The sequence below is a fragment of the Moschus berezovskii genome, chromosome 3 (genome assembly GCF_049115385.1).
Source record: "Moschus berezovskii isolate FMDL1 chromosome 3, NW_MosBer_1.0, whole genome shotgun sequence".
In the NCBI taxonomy this organism is placed as follows: Eukaryota; Metazoa; Chordata; class Mammalia; order Artiodactyla; family Moschidae; genus Moschus; species Moschus berezovskii.
In genome coordinates, this window is record NC_142462.1 from 80,327,245 (window position 1) to 80,346,908 (window position 19,664).

The 19,664-nt window shown below is 45.1% G+C and overlaps 1 protein-coding gene across 4 annotated transcripts in view; it reads left to right on the forward strand.

Moving 5' to 3' along the window:
* GSDME (gasdermin E) overlaps positions 1 to 19,664 on the forward strand; it is an 88,177-nt gene that overhangs the window by 47,202 nt on the left and 21,311 nt on the right. For all 4 annotated transcript variants that reach the window (XM_088834610.1, XM_055421018.2, XM_055421019.2 and 1 more), the window contains 6 exons: positions 1,863 to 2,034; positions 3,632 to 3,752; positions 9,410 to 9,574; positions 11,487 to 11,614; positions 12,502 to 12,697; positions 19,191 to 19,264. In XM_088834610.1, the coding sequence (XP_088690736.1) occupies positions 1,863 to 2,034; positions 3,632 to 3,752; positions 9,410 to 9,574; positions 11,487 to 11,614; positions 12,502 to 12,697; positions 19,191 to 19,264 (856 nt within the window). The remainder of the gene's footprint in view (positions 1 to 1,862; positions 2,035 to 3,631; positions 3,753 to 9,409; positions 9,575 to 11,486; positions 11,615 to 12,501; positions 12,698 to 19,190; positions 19,265 to 19,664) is intronic.

Sequence of the window (19,664 nt, forward strand, 5' to 3'; positions counted from 1 at the left end):
TCCTGCATTGGAGGCAGATTCTTTACCATCTGAGCCCCCAGGGAAGCCCCTAGATTCCACATATATACATTAATATATGATAGTTGTTTTTTTCTTTCTGACTTACTCTGTATGACAGACTCTGGGCCCACCCACATCTCTATAAATGACCCAATTCTGATCTTTTTTATGGCTGAATAATATTCCATTGTATATATGTGCCACATTTTTATCCATTCATCTGTCGATGGACGTGTCTTTACTTTTTTTAATTGTGATGAAATATAACATAAATTTTATTATTTTAACCATTTTTAGGTGTATGGTTCAGTGGTTTAAGTACCTTCACACTGTCATGCAGTCGTCACCACTATCCATTTCTAGAACTTTCTCATCACCCTACATAAAAACTCTGTAGCCATCAAACAAGAACCCCCTTCCCCCATTCTCTCTTCCCCAGCCCCTGTTAACCTTAAATCTACTTTCGGTGGCTGAGAATTTGCCTGATCTAAATATTTCATATGTGTAAAATCATCCAATATTTCTCCTTTTGTACCTGGCTTCTTTCATTCAGCATAATGTTTTCAAGGTTTGTTCGTGTTATAGCACATCAGCTTCGTTCCTTTCTGTGGTTGAATAATGTCCCATTGTATGCATGGACCACATTGGTGTTCATCTGTTGATGGATATGGGTTGTTTCCAGCACGGGCAGCCTTTTACATGGAGACAGGATCTTTCCAGCTACTTGCCTCCATTCTGGGGATGCTTTCTGAAGCCTGGAGAAGCTGCGTCTGCCTGGGGGGTGGGGTGACAGCCACTGCATGGATTGGCGATGGGGCGAAGCTTTTGAAGGTAACTTACCTTGGACTGTTTCAAAAGCACAGGGTGAACACTGTAATTGTTCTTGTGCTGCCACTAACTCTAATCTGGTTTTCTTCCTGTCCACCCCATAGACTCATAGCATCGAACAGGACTTCCAGAGTGGGCACTACATCATTTGCTTCTAATCAGCACATCATCTTCTGTAGATGGGAATTGACCTTGTTCTTGAAATGCCCCAGAGTAGCCACCTGGGAGCCCCAAGTCTCTGCTGGGAAACCTGGGCAGGCCACACCTTACTTGGCTCAGTTCCCCATCTGTAAAATGATGTAAAATCCCTTCTGCATGCGTGTGCAATCTCTTCAGTCATGTCCAACTCTTTGCGACCTCATGGACTGTAGCCCACTACAGAATATTCGAGTGGGTTGCCATTTACTCCTCCAGGGGATCTTCCTGACCCACATCTCCTGTGCCCTTTGCATTGGCAGGCAGATTCTTTACTACTGAACTAACTGAGAAGCCCTTCTAAAATCCCTTCTAAGAGTTTACATATCCTTCCTGGACAGACAGATTAAAAAATAATTTTAAAATTAAAATCCAGTTTTCCCCTTGCTATTTGTACCTCAAGCCTTTCCCCTTCTCTTCTGTGAGAAGCACTGGTCAGCATGCCCCCCACAGTCATCCTGTATTTATTGCCCATGCCTGTGATGTCTGTGGTCCCTTGGCCTCTGGTTAAATGACAGAGTGGAGTTCCCAGGGTGTGAGCAGATGGATTGCAGCTCCTGTACCTATTGGGTGTCTTTCTTTCTCTGTGACAGTCAGCATGGCTGTTTGACAGGAACCCCATTCCTGTGATGCCAGCCTTTCTCTGAAGGCCTGGAAGTTCTGAGGTGGCCTCAGGAAACTTTGGTTTCTGCCCCTCTGTATGAGCTGGCCCCCTCTCAGCACCAGGAAATAAAGGATGCTGGCTGTCACCTGTTTGCTTCTCACCCACCAGCTGTGTAAGAAGCCCATGAGTGGCCTCCACCTCCCCGAGGCCACTCATGGGCCTTTTCTGTTTTCAGAACAATCAACCTGAAGAACCCGGTACTGCAGCAGGTGCTGGAGAGGAAGAACGCGGTCCTGTGTGTCCTGACGCAGAAGATCGTGACAACGCAGAAGTGCGTGATATCTGAGCACGTCCAGATTGAGGAGAAGTGTGGTGGCATGGTGGGGATTCAGACCAAGACTGTGCAGGTGCGTGCCTGGCCCAGGAAGGCGCCGGGTCAGGGACCACAGAGGCCTTTGTCAGGGCCCTCTGGGAGTGGGGTCTTCATTCTTCAGGACTCTTGTAGGGAGTTAACAGAAATCCAACTCAAATTGATTTAAACAAGAAAGAACTGATTGACTCCTGTAACTGAAACATTTGGAGTGATCTATTCAGTCACTGCTAGATCCAGGACTTGAGAAGCTGGTGAGCTGCCTTCCCTGAAGGTGGATTCCCTCTCATATAAGCTTGTGGGGTGGCAGCTCCTGACTTTCATCCCACCCCATCCCTAGTGGAAAGAGTGCTTCAGGGCAGGCAGGCACTGGACCATCCCGGGCTGTGCCCATTCCTGAAGCAGACCAAAGGCCAGGGCAATGGGATGCTTAGATTGGAATCAGGTGCATTCTCCCTTCAAAAAATGGATCAAATTAGCACTGGTCAGGCCAATGCACAGATAACTCCTAGAGCCCCTAAGAATCAAAGGTCTCAGAAATGAGGATTTTGAGATTAGCTGCCATATGTCCCCAGTGGATTGAGTTAGGAAAGGTAAAGATCAGCACATGTGTCTTTAATATACATAAATAGATGTTTCTTGATTAAGTTAAAGTCCTACCAAGCTGATCCCTGAGTTTCAGTGGTACTGAACAGGAGGCTCTAACCCCAAACTGCCTCCCCTCCACAGTGTCTAATATTCTGCTCTGAGAAGTTTCCTTCTTGGGGTAACTTTCAAATTATACCACAGGGCCCAGTAATGTTATATTTAGAAGGAGGTGGAGATTCATGTCTGGAGTTGGACTCTCCCTGGGGTGGGCAGGCCAGACAGAGTGATGAGGTCTGATGGGAGATGGCTTTAGCTGACTCTGCCAGTATTTCTGTCCACAGTGACTCTCACCAAAGGCCTGGAGCCTGCTGCAGTGTCCGGAGGTTGGTAGTCATTACACTCTGACCAGGTTCAAGTTGCTATAAAGGCCTCTAATCTCCAGCATCTGAGCCACTTCTCATCCTCCCCAGGCCATGGTGGGCAAGAGTCAGATTTGTGACAGGGTCTGAAGGAGAGAGCTTTGCTGCTGACATGGCATTTCCTGGCCATCCTTCCCTCCTCCTTGTGCCCCTTCCTTCCAGCCTCTCCCCAGTTTTATCTGATGGCACAGTGTGTCACATACCTGGTCTGGGAGGATGTGCTTAGGGGATCTTGCTCTCAGCTAGGTTCTCCTAGTCAGACTCTTACCATTGATGATTTTCTTAGGATTTCAAGCTTGTTTGCATAATCCTCCATGAGGGAAATGGGAAGTTGACTTATTTATTTTCTTCTTTACTCAGCACCATAGACCTAACTTCACTACTTCCCAAACTCTGGATTCTTGCCCTTTTGCTACAGGTTGGCCACTGACTTTAGAATATGTGTAGGACATCATGAGGCTGACAGGGATTAAATCCTGACCCTTACTGGCTGGCTCTCCTCTGCCCCCAGTTCTGTGGGCATTTTCCCGGCACTTCTGGGGGACAGGGCCTAGGCTGGCTACATGGGAGGCAGGAGAAGCCTGGGGGAGCTGAGTGCACAGGTGGGAGCATGTACCCTTCCTGCAGGTATCAGCGATGGAGGATGGGAACATCATCAAGGACAGCAACGTGGTGCTGGAGATCCCGGCTCCCACCACCATTGCCTACGGCGTCATCGAGCTGTACGTGAGGGCAGATGGCCAGTTCGGTGAGTGTGCCTCAGCTCGGGCCTCTGGAGGTGGGTTGAGTCATCAAGGAGGGACACCCCATTTTACCCTGAGGCTCATCCTGTAGAGGATCCCTGGCTGCCCTGGGGATGAGAGGAAAGAGATACCAGAAGAGTCGGGGGATGTCCCCGGCAAGTGAGATGGCAGGCCGTGGTTGGGGGGCGTTGGTGCAGGATGTCCGCATGGGGCGAGTGTTTCACTTAGAGGGCACAGAGGGAAGGACGTGAGCTCTGTGGTGGAGTAGACTGGGCCATCAGCCCGAGAGCCACGGGGTCCTGTGAGGTCTCAGGCAGCTAACTAAGGCCTGCTGAGCTTCGGCTTCCTGTGTCTGGGAGAGCAAAGACATACCCCACAGGGCTGCCATGAAGAGCAAGTTAGATGAGGCGTGTGAAGTGCCGGGAATATTGGTAGCTTATTAAGTACTCACCTTGGCTATTATAATACTGTCATCATCTTAATTATCTTACCTGCCTTCCCCCAACATGAAGCCCAAAAAGCTGCATTTGACGTTTCTGTCTGATCACCGGTGTGTTCAAAGCTAAGAAGAAACTAAAGCTTTAGTAGCTGGTGTGACTGATGCTCTTAGGTGCTCAGGGCTCTTCCCTTACACTCTTTCCAAGAGGTTGTGGGAGCCCAAGAAAACTGACTGCTTCTTGAGGACAGAAATGAATATATGTAACATCATAAATAATTAACTTTTTAAGGTATGGTCACGTTATTGTAGCTTTGTTTATGAAGAGTCGTCTTAGCTTTTAGAGATTTACAGTGACCTCCTCACAGGTGAAAAGAAACTGGTGGCTTGCTTCAGACATGGTGGTGCGAGTGAGGTGTGTGTGTGATAGAGATGAGAGAGGCGGTCACAGCAGGTCAGTGTCTGCGTGGAGGCTCTCTGCACGACTCCCCATCCTTGTGCACTTTCAGTGTTCCATGGTGAGAACACCGTAAGCGTGTGCTCGCATGGGCCAGCACACCCATGGCTGCCTCCTGCCCTCCCCCGGTTGTTTTGTCAGGTGGGGGGACCAGGCCAGGGATGGGGGTACTTCTGGGACTCAGGCTTCTGCCCTCACTCGGCCACTTGAGGAATCACGATTCAGCTCCCATGGGCTCTCAGATCGCGGACTGTCCTGATGGGACAGTAGACGAGTGGGCACGTGAGGGGCATGGGGCGCTGCCACTGAGCCTCCCTCTTTCTTTCACACATGGAGCATTCTGTGCTTCAGGGAGGTGACGAAAAGTGAAGCTGCCAGGTGTAGGAAGCTGGTCCACGGGTTTGTTGGGGATGCACAGGATACCAGGAATACCAAGAATTGTGATCAACATCCTTTAGGTCCATGGTTCAAAAACTGTGTCATCCCAGATCTGATTATTATTCTTTCTTTTTGAAAGACTGTCCACTGAAAACACTGCCTCATTAGATTAAGTTCTTCCTTCAGCTTTTGTTATAGGGCTTCCCTCATAGCTCAGTTGGTAAAGAATCCGCCTGCAACGCAGGAGACCCTGGTTTGATTCTTGGGTCGGGAAGATTCGCTGGAGAAGAGATAGGCTACCCACCCCATTATTCTTGGGCTTCCCTTGTGGCTCAGCTGGTAAAGAATCTGCCTGCAGTGTGGGAGACCTGGGTTCAATCCCTGAGTTGAGAAGATCCCCAGGAGAAGGGAAAGGCTACCTACTCCAGTATTCTGGCCTGGAGAATTCCATGGACTATATAGTCCATGGGGTTGCAAAGAGTTGGAGCAACTTTCACTCTCGCTTTTCGGCTTTTGTTATCAGTGTGTCGCCTGCCCTGCCTGTGCAGCCTTGTGGTCAGACTCTTGTTCTGTGCGACTCACCGATTTTAAGCCAGTTCTGCTTCTTTTCCCCATCTGTGTTTTTTATTGCTCTTCCTGCACAACATTCTAATCTGGTTTCATAAACAGCCCTGCAGGCGTTGGTCTGACCCTAAAGAGGCTGTCTGATCTCTCCTCCCCGCTTCAGGGTGTGAGTACATTTGACAGCTGTCCTGAAACTTTGCCAGGAGTTTACTCCCTCTGTGTCCCTTGGGGCAGGCATCAGTGGGCTTGTCTTTGCCAAGGGGTTCCTTCAGCCATAACCCCTCTTTGCCAACAGCTCCCCTCTTACGTGGCCAATGAGAAACATCATGTTCTCGTCTTGAATTTTAGTCTTTGCTTTGTAGAATTAAGCTTTTACCAGTGTCCTTTCAGCACGAACTATTTTTTTTTAAAACTTTTTATCTTGTATTAGGGTATAGCCAATTAACAATGTTGCGATAGTTTCAGGTGGACAGCAAAGGGACACAGATATACATGTGTATGTATCCATTCTCCCCCAAACTTTCTTCCTAGCCAGCCTGCCACATAATATTGAGCAGAGTTCTCTGTGCTATATATATATATATATATATATATATGTATAGTAGGTCCTTGTTGGTTATGCACTTTAAATATGGCAGGGTCAGCATGAACTTATGGGGCACCTGTGGACAAGAACCTGTGCTTTCCACCCTCCTGGGTCTGTGCACTTCTCTGCAGGTCCAGAGGCTGATATCAACATCCTCTGCCCTGTTCCCATCACAGGTTTTTAACTGGCTCCTCTGCTTCAGATCTTCCCCATTTTAGCAGTGTAGCTAATGTGATTGTTTAAAAATACATGTTTGGTCATTTCACTCACCTGCTGGAATGCTCTTCTGAGGCTCGCTTTGTCCTAAGATAAAGTCTGCACTCCTAGGCACATTGTGTCCAGCCTTCCTGCTCATCTCCAGCACCTCCAAAGTTAACCCACCGTCTGGGAACTCTCCACTCTCGCTTATTGTGAGCCTTTGTTTGGATAGTGCTCCCTTCTTCTTGGCCCAGCTAATTCCTACCAGGCTTCAGGGGGCTACTTAGTCACTGCTTCATCCAAGAAGTTCTTTCTTCATCCACTGGTTCTTTCTCTGCACCTGCCAGTCTGGCTTCGGTGACCCCCTCCACTTTTTCCACTTGTATCTTACTCATTGTCAAAGCCTAGGTTGTAGTCCTTTTGAGTCTCTGGCTCCTTGCAACATGTCTGATGCTGCGAAGAGTGAGGAGTTGGCACTGCCCTCAAAGGAGCTGTGCGTGTGTAAAGGAAGAGCACTGCTGGGGCTGTGGACTTCCAAAATACAGTTGGCCCCACAGGGCTCTGGGCAGCATTTGAGGCTGTGTTAATGGTCTTGGTCCTTGTTCTGAGAGAGCATGACCTGGTAGTCAGTTCACCACCTTGGTGCCTGATGTAGAGGTGGAGTGAGCCAGGGGCATCCTGGATGCCCAGGAGTGTGGGTAGATTGAGTGAGTAAATGAAAGCTTGTTTCATTTGTCTTTTGAGGACCGTCCTGTCTTATGGATGTCATTAGTGTCCACACCAATTCAAAATGTGTTAATACCCACACCTTCCACATGTCATGCAAGTACTAGGCTCAGCCACATTCTCATTCCATAGCCTGTACACAAATTATTAAATAGAAGCATAAAAAGAATGCGCATTCTTTAAAAATGTTTTATTGAACAATGTTGTGTTAGTTTCAGGTGCCTTCTAATAAGTAGATTCCTGCCCCCATCCATGATCTGCTGAGACCTACACTCCCTGAGAATATGATTTTTTAAAAAACATTTTTTCCTGTTTATGTGTATATGTATTTATTTTAAATTTTTATTGGCGTGTAGTTGATTTACCATGTTAAGTTTCAGGTGTACAACAAAGTGATTCAATTATACATAAATCCATTCTTTTTTTAGATTATTTTCCCATATATGTCATTACAGAGTATTGAGTTTCCTGTGCTATAGAGTAGGTTATTATTAGCTACCTGTTTTATATACAGTAATTACTGTATGTCAATCCCAATCTTCCAGTTTATCTCCTCCCAGTTTTCTCCCATTAACCATAAAATTGTTTTCTCTACCTGTAACTCTATTTATGTTTTGTAAATAAGTTCATTTGTACCATTTTGAAAGATTTTACATATAAGCAATTATCATATATGTCCTTTCTCTGACTTCACTCAGAATGACAATCTCTAGGTCCATTCATACTGCTGCAAATGGCATTATTTTATTTTTAATGCCTGAGAAACATTCCATTGTACGTATGTACCACATCTTTTTCTGCTCCTCAGTTGATGGACATTTAGGTTGCTTCCATGTCTTGACTACTGTAAATAGTGCAAGGGTGCCTGTATCTGTTCGAATTATGGTTTTCCCCTGCTATGTTCCCAGGAGTGGGATTGCTGGATCATATGGTAGTTTTATTTTTACTTTTTTAAGGAACCTCCATAGTGGTTGTACCAGTTTACATTCCCACCAACAGTGTAGAAGGATTCCCTTTTCTCCACACACTCCTCTGCATTTATTATTTGTAGATTTTTTGATGATGACTATTTGGACCAGTGTGAGGTGATATCTCATTATAGTTTTGATTTGCGTCTCTAATAATCAGTGATGGAGAACATCCTTCACGTGCCTACTGGCCATCTGTGTGTCTTCTTTGGATAAATGTCTATTTAGATCTGCCTATTTTTTGATTGTGCCATTTTGTTGTTGTTGTTACTGAGCTGCATTGTGTGTCTGTGTTTTGGAGATTCTTTGTTGGTGACTTCATTTGTAAATATTTTCTCCCATTCTGAGGGTTGTCTTTTTGTTTATGATTTTCTTCACTGTGCAAAAGCTTTTAAGATTAATTGGGTCTCATTTGTTATTTTTATTTTCATTACTCTAGGTCAGAAGGAGAATCCTCATTCTTAAGTTCACACTCTGTTTTTGCTTAGCAAGAACACACCGTTGCATTTTTACCTACAACTTAGTTACCCTAGTTGGGCTCTCAAATGTGAAAGTATTTAAGGAGCATTTCTTTTTGTTATTTTAAAAAACTTTTTTATTTTGGGAAATTACACACATGTTCAGAAGTACAGATAATAATATACTGAACCCCGTGTACCTACCATCCAGCTTTATTAACTTGGACAATTCATGTTTCATCTATAAGTTCCCCACCTCCCTCTATCCCTACTCAAAATTGTTTTGAAGCAAATCATAGGCATTATATATTTTTGTTTATAAATATTGAAACATCCCTAAAAGATAAGGCTTTTAAAAAGATTAACTTTCCTTCATATGGATTCATGTAGAATATATTCGTGTCTGGATTTTCCCACTCTATATAAGTTTCATTCATATAATTGCAGTAAAAACTTTACTACTTGTTAATGAAGAAAAATCGACTCTCCAAGAGCCATGTAACCACGTGTGCACCTAAATATATTGTCAATAATTCTGTAGTATCAGTTCAGTCAGATCAGGTTTATCAATCAAATTCAAATTTCCTCACTTATATATTGTGGGTTGTTTGTTGGAGTTGGTTTGTTCCACTCAAGCTAAGGAAATACTTCTGATGACTGGAAGATTGCTTCCTGCCTATTCAGAAAGCCTTATGTTAGGAATGACCATTTTTCTGGTATTTGTAGGAAGTGGCTGAACTTTGGTCAAACAGCTTAACATGTACGAAGCGGGTTTATGGGGAAGAGGATGGATGTGCCTCCCTGCTCTCTTGATTTAGGTAAAGCTGGGACTGGGATGTGCCAGTGAGGCTGACCCTTCTGCCTGGCTTGTCCTTTTCTCCTCCATTACAGAATTCTGCCTCCTACAAGGGAAGCATGGTGGCTTTGAGCAGGAAAGGAGAAGCAACTCTGTCTTGTTGGACCCCCTGCCCTTCCGAGAGTTTGCGTTCTGGGACACGCCGGATGCCGGGCAAGGGCTGTCTGCCCAGGATAAGCCACTGAGTGTTTTAAAACAAGGTACTGTGTCACAGGACGGGGCATGGTGAGCTGACGGGTGGTTGACTACTCCGCCCCCATGAAGTGGTGAGCCCTTCAGGAGGGCTGATTCCCCGAGATTCATGGAAAACACCTGAGAACAGAGAAGATGGTGCCTGAGTCATTACGGTTCTCAGCAGGATCCACCTTGGTCAGATCTTAGGGAACCTCTGGTCTTGGATGGTCTGTTTTAAGGAAGCAGTGGAAGGCTGAGGAGGGCAAGAGTCAGGGGCCTAGCATTTTCATTTGAACCATGGCAGTCTTGCTGACTACCAAGAAGAGCTAGTCAGCAGCGAGGAGAGAGAACCCGAGTTTTGCATCTGTTTCATTTATTCCAGGCTTCATTGCCAAGATAAGCAATGCTTTGTCAGCACTGCAAAATAAAATGCTCTCTTGGAGTCCCATATCCATGTGCCATTAAGCCGTATGGTGCCAAGGCATCCAGCGACGAGGAGGGCAGGACGTGTGACATGCCTGCAGCAGTTCCTTTTGCTCTCCCCAGCACTTTGTGTTTTAAAAGTTTTTGTGGGGGAGTAGGGTGGGAATTAGTAGTACAGTATATGGTAGAAAAGGAGATGGGCAAGGAAAAAGAGAAATGAATAATTAAGAGTGACTTTCACTTCCACTTTACTAAAGAGAGCTAGGAGCAGCTCAGAATCTCTGGCTTGGAGGGTAAGAAGACTCATGAATGGGGCTTCAGCGAGTCCCAAACCAGAAGATAGATGCTTTTGTAGCAAAAATGTCAGTATTGACAGAATTGGCAGTGAAGGCCCACTCTTAAAGCTTTCCCATCTAATGCCCGGGCTGAAGGCCTCCTCCTGATATTTGGGTGTGATTTTCAGCTGCCACTTAAGATTAGAACCACTGCAGCCTTAACTGCATGCACTACAGGGAAGTGATAAGACAGGATGAGCTTTCTTATAATTTCCTTTCCCACTAGTTTACCCTGCAAGCTGGTCATTCTAGTCAGCCTGGGGTGGAGTGGGGAGGCTGGGTGGTTTAGGCTGGAGTAGGGTGGGGGCCCGCTTCTGTGCCCTTAAACTCTAGAGCAGCTAGGACAGGCTTTCTATCCAGGCCGGGGCTGGTGAGGACCTAATTGGGTTTATAGGGTGGTTTTTTTAGTATAACTGTTGTTGGAATTTTACATCAGCAGAGGTGGTGCATTTATGTATTGCTATGCATCCCTGTATATGGGAGCTTTGAGTTATCAAATCTTGTTTTCAAATTCCCACTGGGCTTAAATTACTAGCAGCTTCTGACTGTGTTAGAAAAGGAAGATTTTAAGGGGCGAGGCTCAGGCATCCTGAAGAGGGTGCTGAGTGATCCAGCTGGGGTTCTAACCCATTCTCCAGGACAGGTAAAGAAGAATGGGAAAAGTGCCTATCTTGTGTTTGCCTAATGAAAATTATGCCAGTCCCTTGAAAAGCATGCGTTTCATGTTAAAGGATACAAAATCTGCAGTGTATTGGAAAGATATGAAAAATAATGTATTTTGGAATTTATATGGCTCTGAAACTTTGTAAAAGTCCTAACTGATGTTTGGTAATTTAGACTTGATAATTTAATAATAATTGCAAACGACTTTTTCAGGAAATTGATTAGACTTAATGTTTAGTGAGTCATCAGAAAAAAGTCTGAGATAAAACTTGGCTTCCCTCTTTCCTATCTCCCCATCCTCCCTTTCCTTCCCTTCTCCTTTCTTCCTTTAAGAGTCTGGTTAGTGAAAAACACACAGGGTGGTATTTAATACTCTTTATTTCTGAGTTCCACTATTGACTGTGCAGCTGGAAGTGTCTATGAAAGAACAGAGGACAGTTCTCTATGAAAAGCCTCAGTTGCTGGCCCTAGTTCTGGGGTAAGTCATGAGACCTGGTGTGCTTTGCTGCATTCACAGCCACTCTGCTCTTAGAGAAGAATTTCCATCCCTTCATGGAGTTGCCCGAGCACCAACAGACAGCCCTGAATGACGTCCTCCAGGTGGTCCTGTTGGATGAAGAAATACTGGTGGTCCTGGAACAAGTGGTAAGATTGGAGACACCTCAAGGCAGCGTCTCTGCCTGTTTTTCTGGGCTAGGTCTCTTGGGATAGATCTTGAGCTGGGGTAAAATTGTATCTGAAATTTCTTCACCTCCTTTGAATCCTAAAGCTTCTTTTGTTCTTAGTCCTAGCCCCTTAGTTTTCTAACTGTAGAAAGGTAGCTGAGGTGCAGAGTAGAAGGGTGTATTAGTTTCCTAGTGTTGCTGTGACAAATTACCACAAACTGCAATGTATTTTCTTACAGTTCTGGAGGCCACAAGTCTAAAGTCAAGGTGTCATCAGGGCTTTGCTTCCCACAGACTCTAGGAGAGAATCCTTGTGTGCCTGCTCCATCTCTTAGGGGGCTCCTGGCATCCCTTTGCTTGTGGCCACATTGCTCAAGTCTCTGCTGTCTTCACGTGGCCATATCCTTTTCTGACTCTTAATGGACACCCACCACTGGATTTAGGGTCCACTCCAATCTAGGGTGATCTTGAGATTTACCTTAACTACATCTGCAAGAACTTCAAATAGGGTCTTATTGTGAAGCTCCAGGTGGACCTATATTTGGGGACCACTGGTAAAGAAGCCGCCTGTCAATGCAGGAGACATGAGAGACACGGGTTTGAGCCCTGGGTTGGGAAGATCCCCTGGAGGGGAGGGCATGGCAACCCACTCCAGTATTATTACCTGGAGAATCCCATGAACAGAGGAGCCTGGTGGGCTACAGTCCATAGGGTTGCAAAGAGTCAGACACGACTGAAGTGAATTAGCATGTATGAATGCTCCAGCTCACTGTAAGGGGTGTATGTCGTGAAGGTGGAGGCTGGGTTGTACCCAGCTTCACCTCTGGCTTTACTACATCTGTCTCTCTCCCCAACCCCATCCCACAGTGTGATGACATAGTCAGCAGCCTGTCATCCTCACTGGTGACACTGGGGGAGCTGAAGCCGTCACAGAAGCACAACCTCACGACCTTCCTGCGGCTGGTGGGGTGCAGTGTGCAGGGCGAGCGTCCAGGCTCAGAGGATGTGGTAAACAACCAGAAACTCTTCTCTACGGCCTACCTCTTGGTCAGTGCGCTAGCAGGTATGGATCAAAAAAAGAAAAGGGAAGAAATGCTGTAGCCTTGAAATTGCTTTGCTTACTGTTTGGGAGATTTGGTACATAAGGTTCTCACCTTTTCAGGCACTGCAGAGAAGATAAGCAGGAGAGTTTACAGGACTACCATGAAGTCATGGACTTGCTGCTAGCCTCCTCCACTCTCTTGGAGAAGACTTTCTTTCCTCTCCCAGGGAGGGCTGTCTGCAGGCACACACCCTCACCCAGACAGGAAACCACTTCCCCAGACAGCCTGTGATTCACACTTGAAAGCCACTGCCACTCAGCATTGCCAGGCATCATTTGGCAACTGCTGTCTCCCCCAGTGTTTCGGTCCTTATCATCCTCTTGTTCCTCTTTGCAAACTTATGGCCCTATCCTGAATGCAGCATTGTGGCCATGAGGGCAGGGAGGCTGCAAAGAGCATCCCAAAGCACTAGGATGCTGAGCCCAGCACCTTCACAACCTCCACACCCATCCTAGCCATCCAGTTATTAGTGAGCTGTGGAGCCCGCCCTATACTTCCATACCAACTCCCATCCAGAATGCAGCATGCCAGAGGGTCTGTGGTACCAGAATGAGGTCATCCTGTATGAGGAATTTATTTGTCTGCACTGGGCATTTGTTGCAACATGCGAGATCTTTAGTTCCCTGACCAGGGATTGAACCTGGGTCTCCTGCATTGGGAGTTTGGAGTCTTAGTCACTGGACCACCAGGGACGTCCTGGAAGCTGGACTTTTACTTCTCAGAGAGGCAAGAGCTGACAAACTAGCTCAGTCTTAGTCCCTGCAACTTTTTTTCCAAGGTGGACATTGAGTTCCTGATACATTTCAAGAGTTCCTCCTTAGCACTGCCCTGGAACAAAAGCCCAGGAATCTTCAGTTTTTGAATGAGAGCAAATGCCTCTTCCAGCTCCATATGCTGATGAATGTATGCTCTATATCTTATTCCATGTCACGGGTAAATGTTTTGATTGGGATAGGATATAAGAGGAGAACTTTCCCCCAATGTTAATCATTATATGCTGCTGCTGCTAAGTCGCTTCAGTCGTGTCTGAATCTGTGCGACCCCATAGCCGGCAGCCCATCAGGCTCCTCTGTCCCTGGGATTCTCCAGGCCAGAACACTGGAGTGGGTTGCCATTGCCTTCTCCAATGCATGAAAGTGAAAGTGAAGTCGCTCAGTCGTGTCCGACTCTTCGCGACCCATGGACTGCAGTCCACCAGGCTCCTCTGTCCATGGGATTTTCCAGGCAAGAGTACTGGAGTGGGTTGCCATTGCCTTCTCCAATCATTATATAAGAGAGTTTAAAAACAGGCACTCTATCAGGAGCTGATCTACAGGCCAGAGTTCTCTAGCTTTTGAGAAGCCTTTTCTTCACAATTTACCTTGACTTTTGTATGTTGGGAGGTTTTTGATTACACTGATTCAGTCTACCTAGTGGAAATCAGCCTTTTCAGATTTTCTGTTTCTTTCTGATTCAGTGCTGGTGAGTTGTATGTTTTTAGGAGTTTATTCATTTCTTCTAGGTTGTCCAATGTTTTGGCATAAAATTATTCACAGTACTCTCTTATGATCTCTTGTATTTCTGGGGAATCAGCTGTTAACATCTACACTTTCATTTCTGATTTTATTTGAGGCATCTCTTTTTCTTGGCAAATCTAGCTAAATGTTTGTTAATTCATCTTTTCAAAGAACTAGTTATTCATGTCATTTTTTTTTTCAATCTATTAGTCTGTATTTAATTTCCGCCCTGATCTTAGTGATGTCCTTCTCTGTACTAACTCTGGGTTTCATTTGTTCCTTTTGAGGTATAAAGTTAGGTTGTTTGAGATTTTTCTTGTTTCCTGGGGTACCGTTTATTGCTGTGAGCTCTCCTCTTAGAACTGCCTTTGCTACATCACATAAATTTTGATGTGCTGTATTTCCATTTGTCTAAAGGTATTGTCGAGCCGTTCTTTCCTTATTGGTTTTCTGTCTGGATGATCTAGCCATTGATGAAAGTGGAGTCTTAAAGTCCCCTACTATTATTTATTGCTGTCCATTTCTCTTTTTAGGCCTATTTTCTTATATATTTGGGTGCTCCTATGTGCGTGCATGCATGTATGCTCAGCTGTATTTGACTATTTTGTGAGCCCATGGACTGTAGCCCACCAGGCTCCTCTATCCATGGGATTTTCCAGGCAAGAATACTGGAGTGGGTTGCCATTTCTCCAGGGGATCTTCCTGACCCAGGAATTGAACCTGCAGATTCTTTATCACTGAGCCAAAAGGTGATGCTATGCTGGATGTGTAAATATTTAAAGTGTTATATCCTCTTGTTGGCTTGACCCCTTTATCATTGTGTAGTGCTCCTTTGTCTCTCATTACAGTGTTAAAGTCTGTTTATGACATAAAGATGACCTGTTATCCCCAATTTTCTTTTGGATTCGGTTTGCATGGACTATCTTTCCTTCCCTTTTGTTTTCAGTCTGTGTATGCCCTCACATCTGAAATGAGTCTCCTGCAGGCAGTATAATGGTTTTCTTTTTTTAAAATCTATCCATTCAGCAACTCTGTACTAAATTCTCCAGTCAAAAGACAATTACATTTAAACTGATTACCGACAGATATGTACTCACTGCCATTTTGTTAATTATTCAGTGACTCTTTGGTAGGTCTTTTGTTCCTTTCTTCTCTTGCTTTCCTCCTCTGTGATTTGATGATAGGGATATGCTTAGATTCCTTTCTCATTTTTTTGGTGGTTACTATGAGGATTACATGCCAACTTAGACTGTTATACATACTATGTTGGTAACAACTTAAGTTTAAACACATTCTAAAGCTCTACATTTTACTTTCCTCTCTTGCCATATTATGGTTTTGATGTCACAAATCATATCTTTTTATCTTGCATATCCCTTAAGAAATACTATCTTTTTACTTCTTTTGTCATTTAACCTCATACTAGTTTTGTAGGTGATTAATTTACCCTTACAACATTAGATTATTATGAATTTTAGTATATATTTACCTTTACCAGTGAGACAGATTTATTTTCATATGTTTTCTTATTACTAATTAGTACTCTTTCATTACAGCTTAAACAGGTTCCTTTAACTTGTCTTGCATGGTTGGTCTAATGGTGATGAATCCCTTCAGCTTTTGCTTGTCTGGAAAGTTCTCTCCCCTTCAATTCTGAATGACAGCTTTATCAGGTAGAATATTCTTGGTTGCAAGTTTTTTTTTTTCCTTTCAGTACTTTCACTGTATCATACCACTCCCTTCTAGGATGCAAAGTTTCTGCTGAAAAACCTAATCTGCTGAGAGCCACGTGGAGGGGTTCCCGTGTAACTATTTTTCTCTCGCTGCTTTTATGATTCTCTCCTTGTCTTTATATTTTGACATTTTAATGTGGTCTGGGTCTCCTGCATCTGAGTGTTTGTTTCCTTCCCCCCGTTAGGGGAGTTTTCAGCCCCTTTTTTCTTTTTCTTCTGGTATCCCTATAGTGCACATGTTGGTTTGCTAGATGATGTAGCATAGTTTCTTAAGCTGTGTTCGCAAAAAGATGCTGCTCTGATTGGGTGAATGCCACTGCTTTGTCTTTTGAGTTCAGTGATCTTTTATTCCACTTCATCGAGTGTATGGCTGAAACCCCCTAGTGTCTGTTTTCGTTCAGGTATTGTAGTCTTCATTTCTGTGACTTAATATTTGGTATTTTCCTATATTTTCTGTTTCTTTGTTGAAGTTCTCACAGTGTTCATCCGTTTTTCTCCCAAGCTTGTTAAGCAGCTTTATGATAATAAAGCTGCTTTCTGAATCCTTTAGCAGGTAAATCACTAATATTCTTTTCATTCAGGACCTTTTTTGAGATTTTTATCTTGTTCTGTTTGGGACATTTTTCTCTGTTTCTTCATTTCCCTTGATTTTCTGTGTTTGTTTCCATGTATAAAAAACACTCACCTCTCACAGTCTTGAGGGAGTGGTCTCTCTTATTGTTCAACCTTGCCCTAGCTCTGTTGTCTCTCAAACCTCTGTGAGTGTTCAAGAAGCTTATTTTTAGTGGCTCCCAAGAGTTGAGGGTTTGTCAACACCTGTCAGTGTCCCAAAGAGGGGCTCAGTCAGCACCCAGATTCAGGCTGGTTAGAGGTCAGACCTTCAGGCAGCAGCTTTTAAAGTATATAAATATATATAGACCACAAGTGTAAAATCCCATGAGCCAGTGAGCCCGGTGACCTGGAAATGTCATCTGGGTGGCAGTCACAAAAATCACAAGTTCCTTTCCAGGAGATGTCGGTACCCTGGAATGAGGCAGACAGGGCATCAAGGGTGGGGTTCAGACCCTCCATCACAGGAAGAACCTCGGGTTTTGAGTTCCCTCCTGAGTGTGGGTCGTGGCACCAGAAGTGCGGTTTACAGGGAGATTGTGCTCAGGTTCTCCTACCTGCTGTCGTGGGGTTTTTCTTCCTAGTTCACCTGATGTGTAGGGAGTCGCTCAGGCAGTTTGGGGTTTTTTCAGAGGAAACTCTTCCATGTACTGCTGTAGATTCAGTCTGTCTGTGGGAGGTGGTGAGTTCTGGATCTTCCTATGGTGCTGTCTTGGACCTGCCTCCTTGACCTTGTTTAAAGCACTGCAGTTTCAGCATCTGGCTGGTCTCCGGGAACACTTTCTCCACCATTCTGTGACCTTAAGCCTGAACTTCCCAGGCCTCATCTGTTAAATACTTAGAATATGAAAGATGAAAAGTCATTTCAATTCCAGAAACAACTGAAGAAGCCTCTACTGTGTTTCAGGCATTGCCAGATGCTGAGGTAGGAGAAAAATCAACATCCCCACCCTCAAGGGAATTAATCAAGGGAAGTAAAGTAGTAAAATCAGATGGTAGGCTTCCATGTGGTGCCAGTGGTAAAGAACCCGCCTCCCAGTGTGGGAGACCTAAGAGACGTGGGTTCAATCCTTGGGTCAGGAAGATCTCCTGGAGAAGGGTATGGCAACCCACTCCAGTACTGTTGCCTGGAGAATCCCATAGACAGAGGAGCCTGGCAAGATACAGTCCATACGGTTGCAAAGAATTGGACATGAGAGCATGAGTGCTGAGTTGCTTCAGTTAAACTCTGCAAAGCAGATGCTATTTCATCATCCCCATGTTCTCAGGCAGGCTCAGGATAGGAAATGACCACTGGGTAACATGGAAATAAAGTATTTCCAGGAATGAGGGTTGATAATGATTACAGGGGACTCAGGAGTCACCTGAAAGGTGAGGAAATGGAAACACGAACAGGTGAGATGACCGTGACAGTAGCTCAGCCAGGATATCATGTTCCAGGTGACTGTGTTCCTGCCCTTCACAGCTGTGGGGATCTTTCCACAAGGCAAGGGTACATGTATTTACCATCTTCATCTTCCTGACTTGGAATCAGGGCCTCCTTGAGGATTTGTTGAAAACAGTGGACCCTCTCTGGAGATGAAAGCACACACAACCTTTAAATACAGTTTAAGGGGTTCACTGGTAGGATTGTATCTTCAGGGCTGCCCCCTCCACCCAGCAGCCTTCCTCTCCTGGGAACAAGCCATGTTTCATTGTCCACTGCTGGGTTCCAGCCTAAGCAGCACACTGCCCTTTATAAATAAGGCTGCTAATTAATGCAGGAGATGGAGGAGTTCATGAATGTTCCCTGGGCCAGATGATAGAGCAGATGACTCTTCTCTTTTGCCTTTTCAGCGCAAATGTTGTATCCCAAGGGATTGGGTCCTCTTAGCAACCTCATCTGTTCTCTCCTGGGAGGTATTTAAAACTAGTTTGGAATAAGACTGATCTGGATTCCTTGTTCCTGGGGCTGGGAAGGACCCTTCTGGTGCAGCCCCCAGGCTCGTGCAGCTCTGTGTCAACCCTCTCTGAGAGTCGCCAGCACCCTTGTGCTGAGCTAGTGCTGGGCTGGGGGCCCTGCATAATCCTGGGCTAAGGAGCTCTGCTGTGCCAGCCCTTCAAAATAGGTTGAAACAGATTACATTTTCCCCCTACCAAATGACTAGTGACCTAGGTATAATCCTTTGTAGTTTAGTTATCTGATATAGGCTAAGAAAAAACAAAAAAAAAACACCCATATCTATAGTACTCAAATGAGGAAACATGCTAGGAGAGGTATACCCAAGATCACTCCCCAAATATTTAGTGGGGTGAAAGCTCTTTTGTCACTAAATCCCAGGTTCTTTCTACCTTTCCGTGCTGACTCATTTTTCCCCGAGTCTGTACAGTTTTTTCTGACTGGAGAATTGCATGCGAGAAATATCCTCCAGTGAACACAGAGCTAGTTACCTGGTCCCTACATCTATTTTGTAAAAGACTGTGCTGCTTGGGTAGCCCCCCTTGTTCATTTATTCTACAATGACTGAGCATATCTGGCTGGCAGAGGACATCTAAGTCAGGTACAACTCAGGGGTTGGCTCTGCTTCCATGTATGCTTTCTTTGGACAGTGACTGATTCTCTTTTTCTCCTGCAGAAATGCCAGATAATGCAGCAGCTTTGCTGGGCACTTGCTGTAAGTTCCAGATTATCCCTTCAGTGTACTGCCTGGTAAGGACCCTCCCCGAGGGGACCTGGGGTGGGGAGGCCGGGAAATGAGGGGGAGATGAATACCCAGCAGCTGACAAAACTTGTTAGGCTTTCTCATCCACAATAGCCCTTCAAAATAGGTTAAAACAGATATTACTAACCTCACATTCTTTTACAGCCTGCCTACATCACACACCACATAGGAAGACCAAAGCTCAGAGGGAAAGGAGTTATTTGGAGAACTTGCTAGCAGGGCTAGGACTCAAACCTTGTCTTTGTACTCCATGGCTCATGATTTTGGCATTTCTTGGAGAGAATTTTGGCCATGGCTTGTTGCACTGTTGCATGGAAGGGGCCTGACACCGTATTATTTGCCATGCCAGTTCTATGGCTGGCCCAGTCTGATTCTGCATTGACTTCA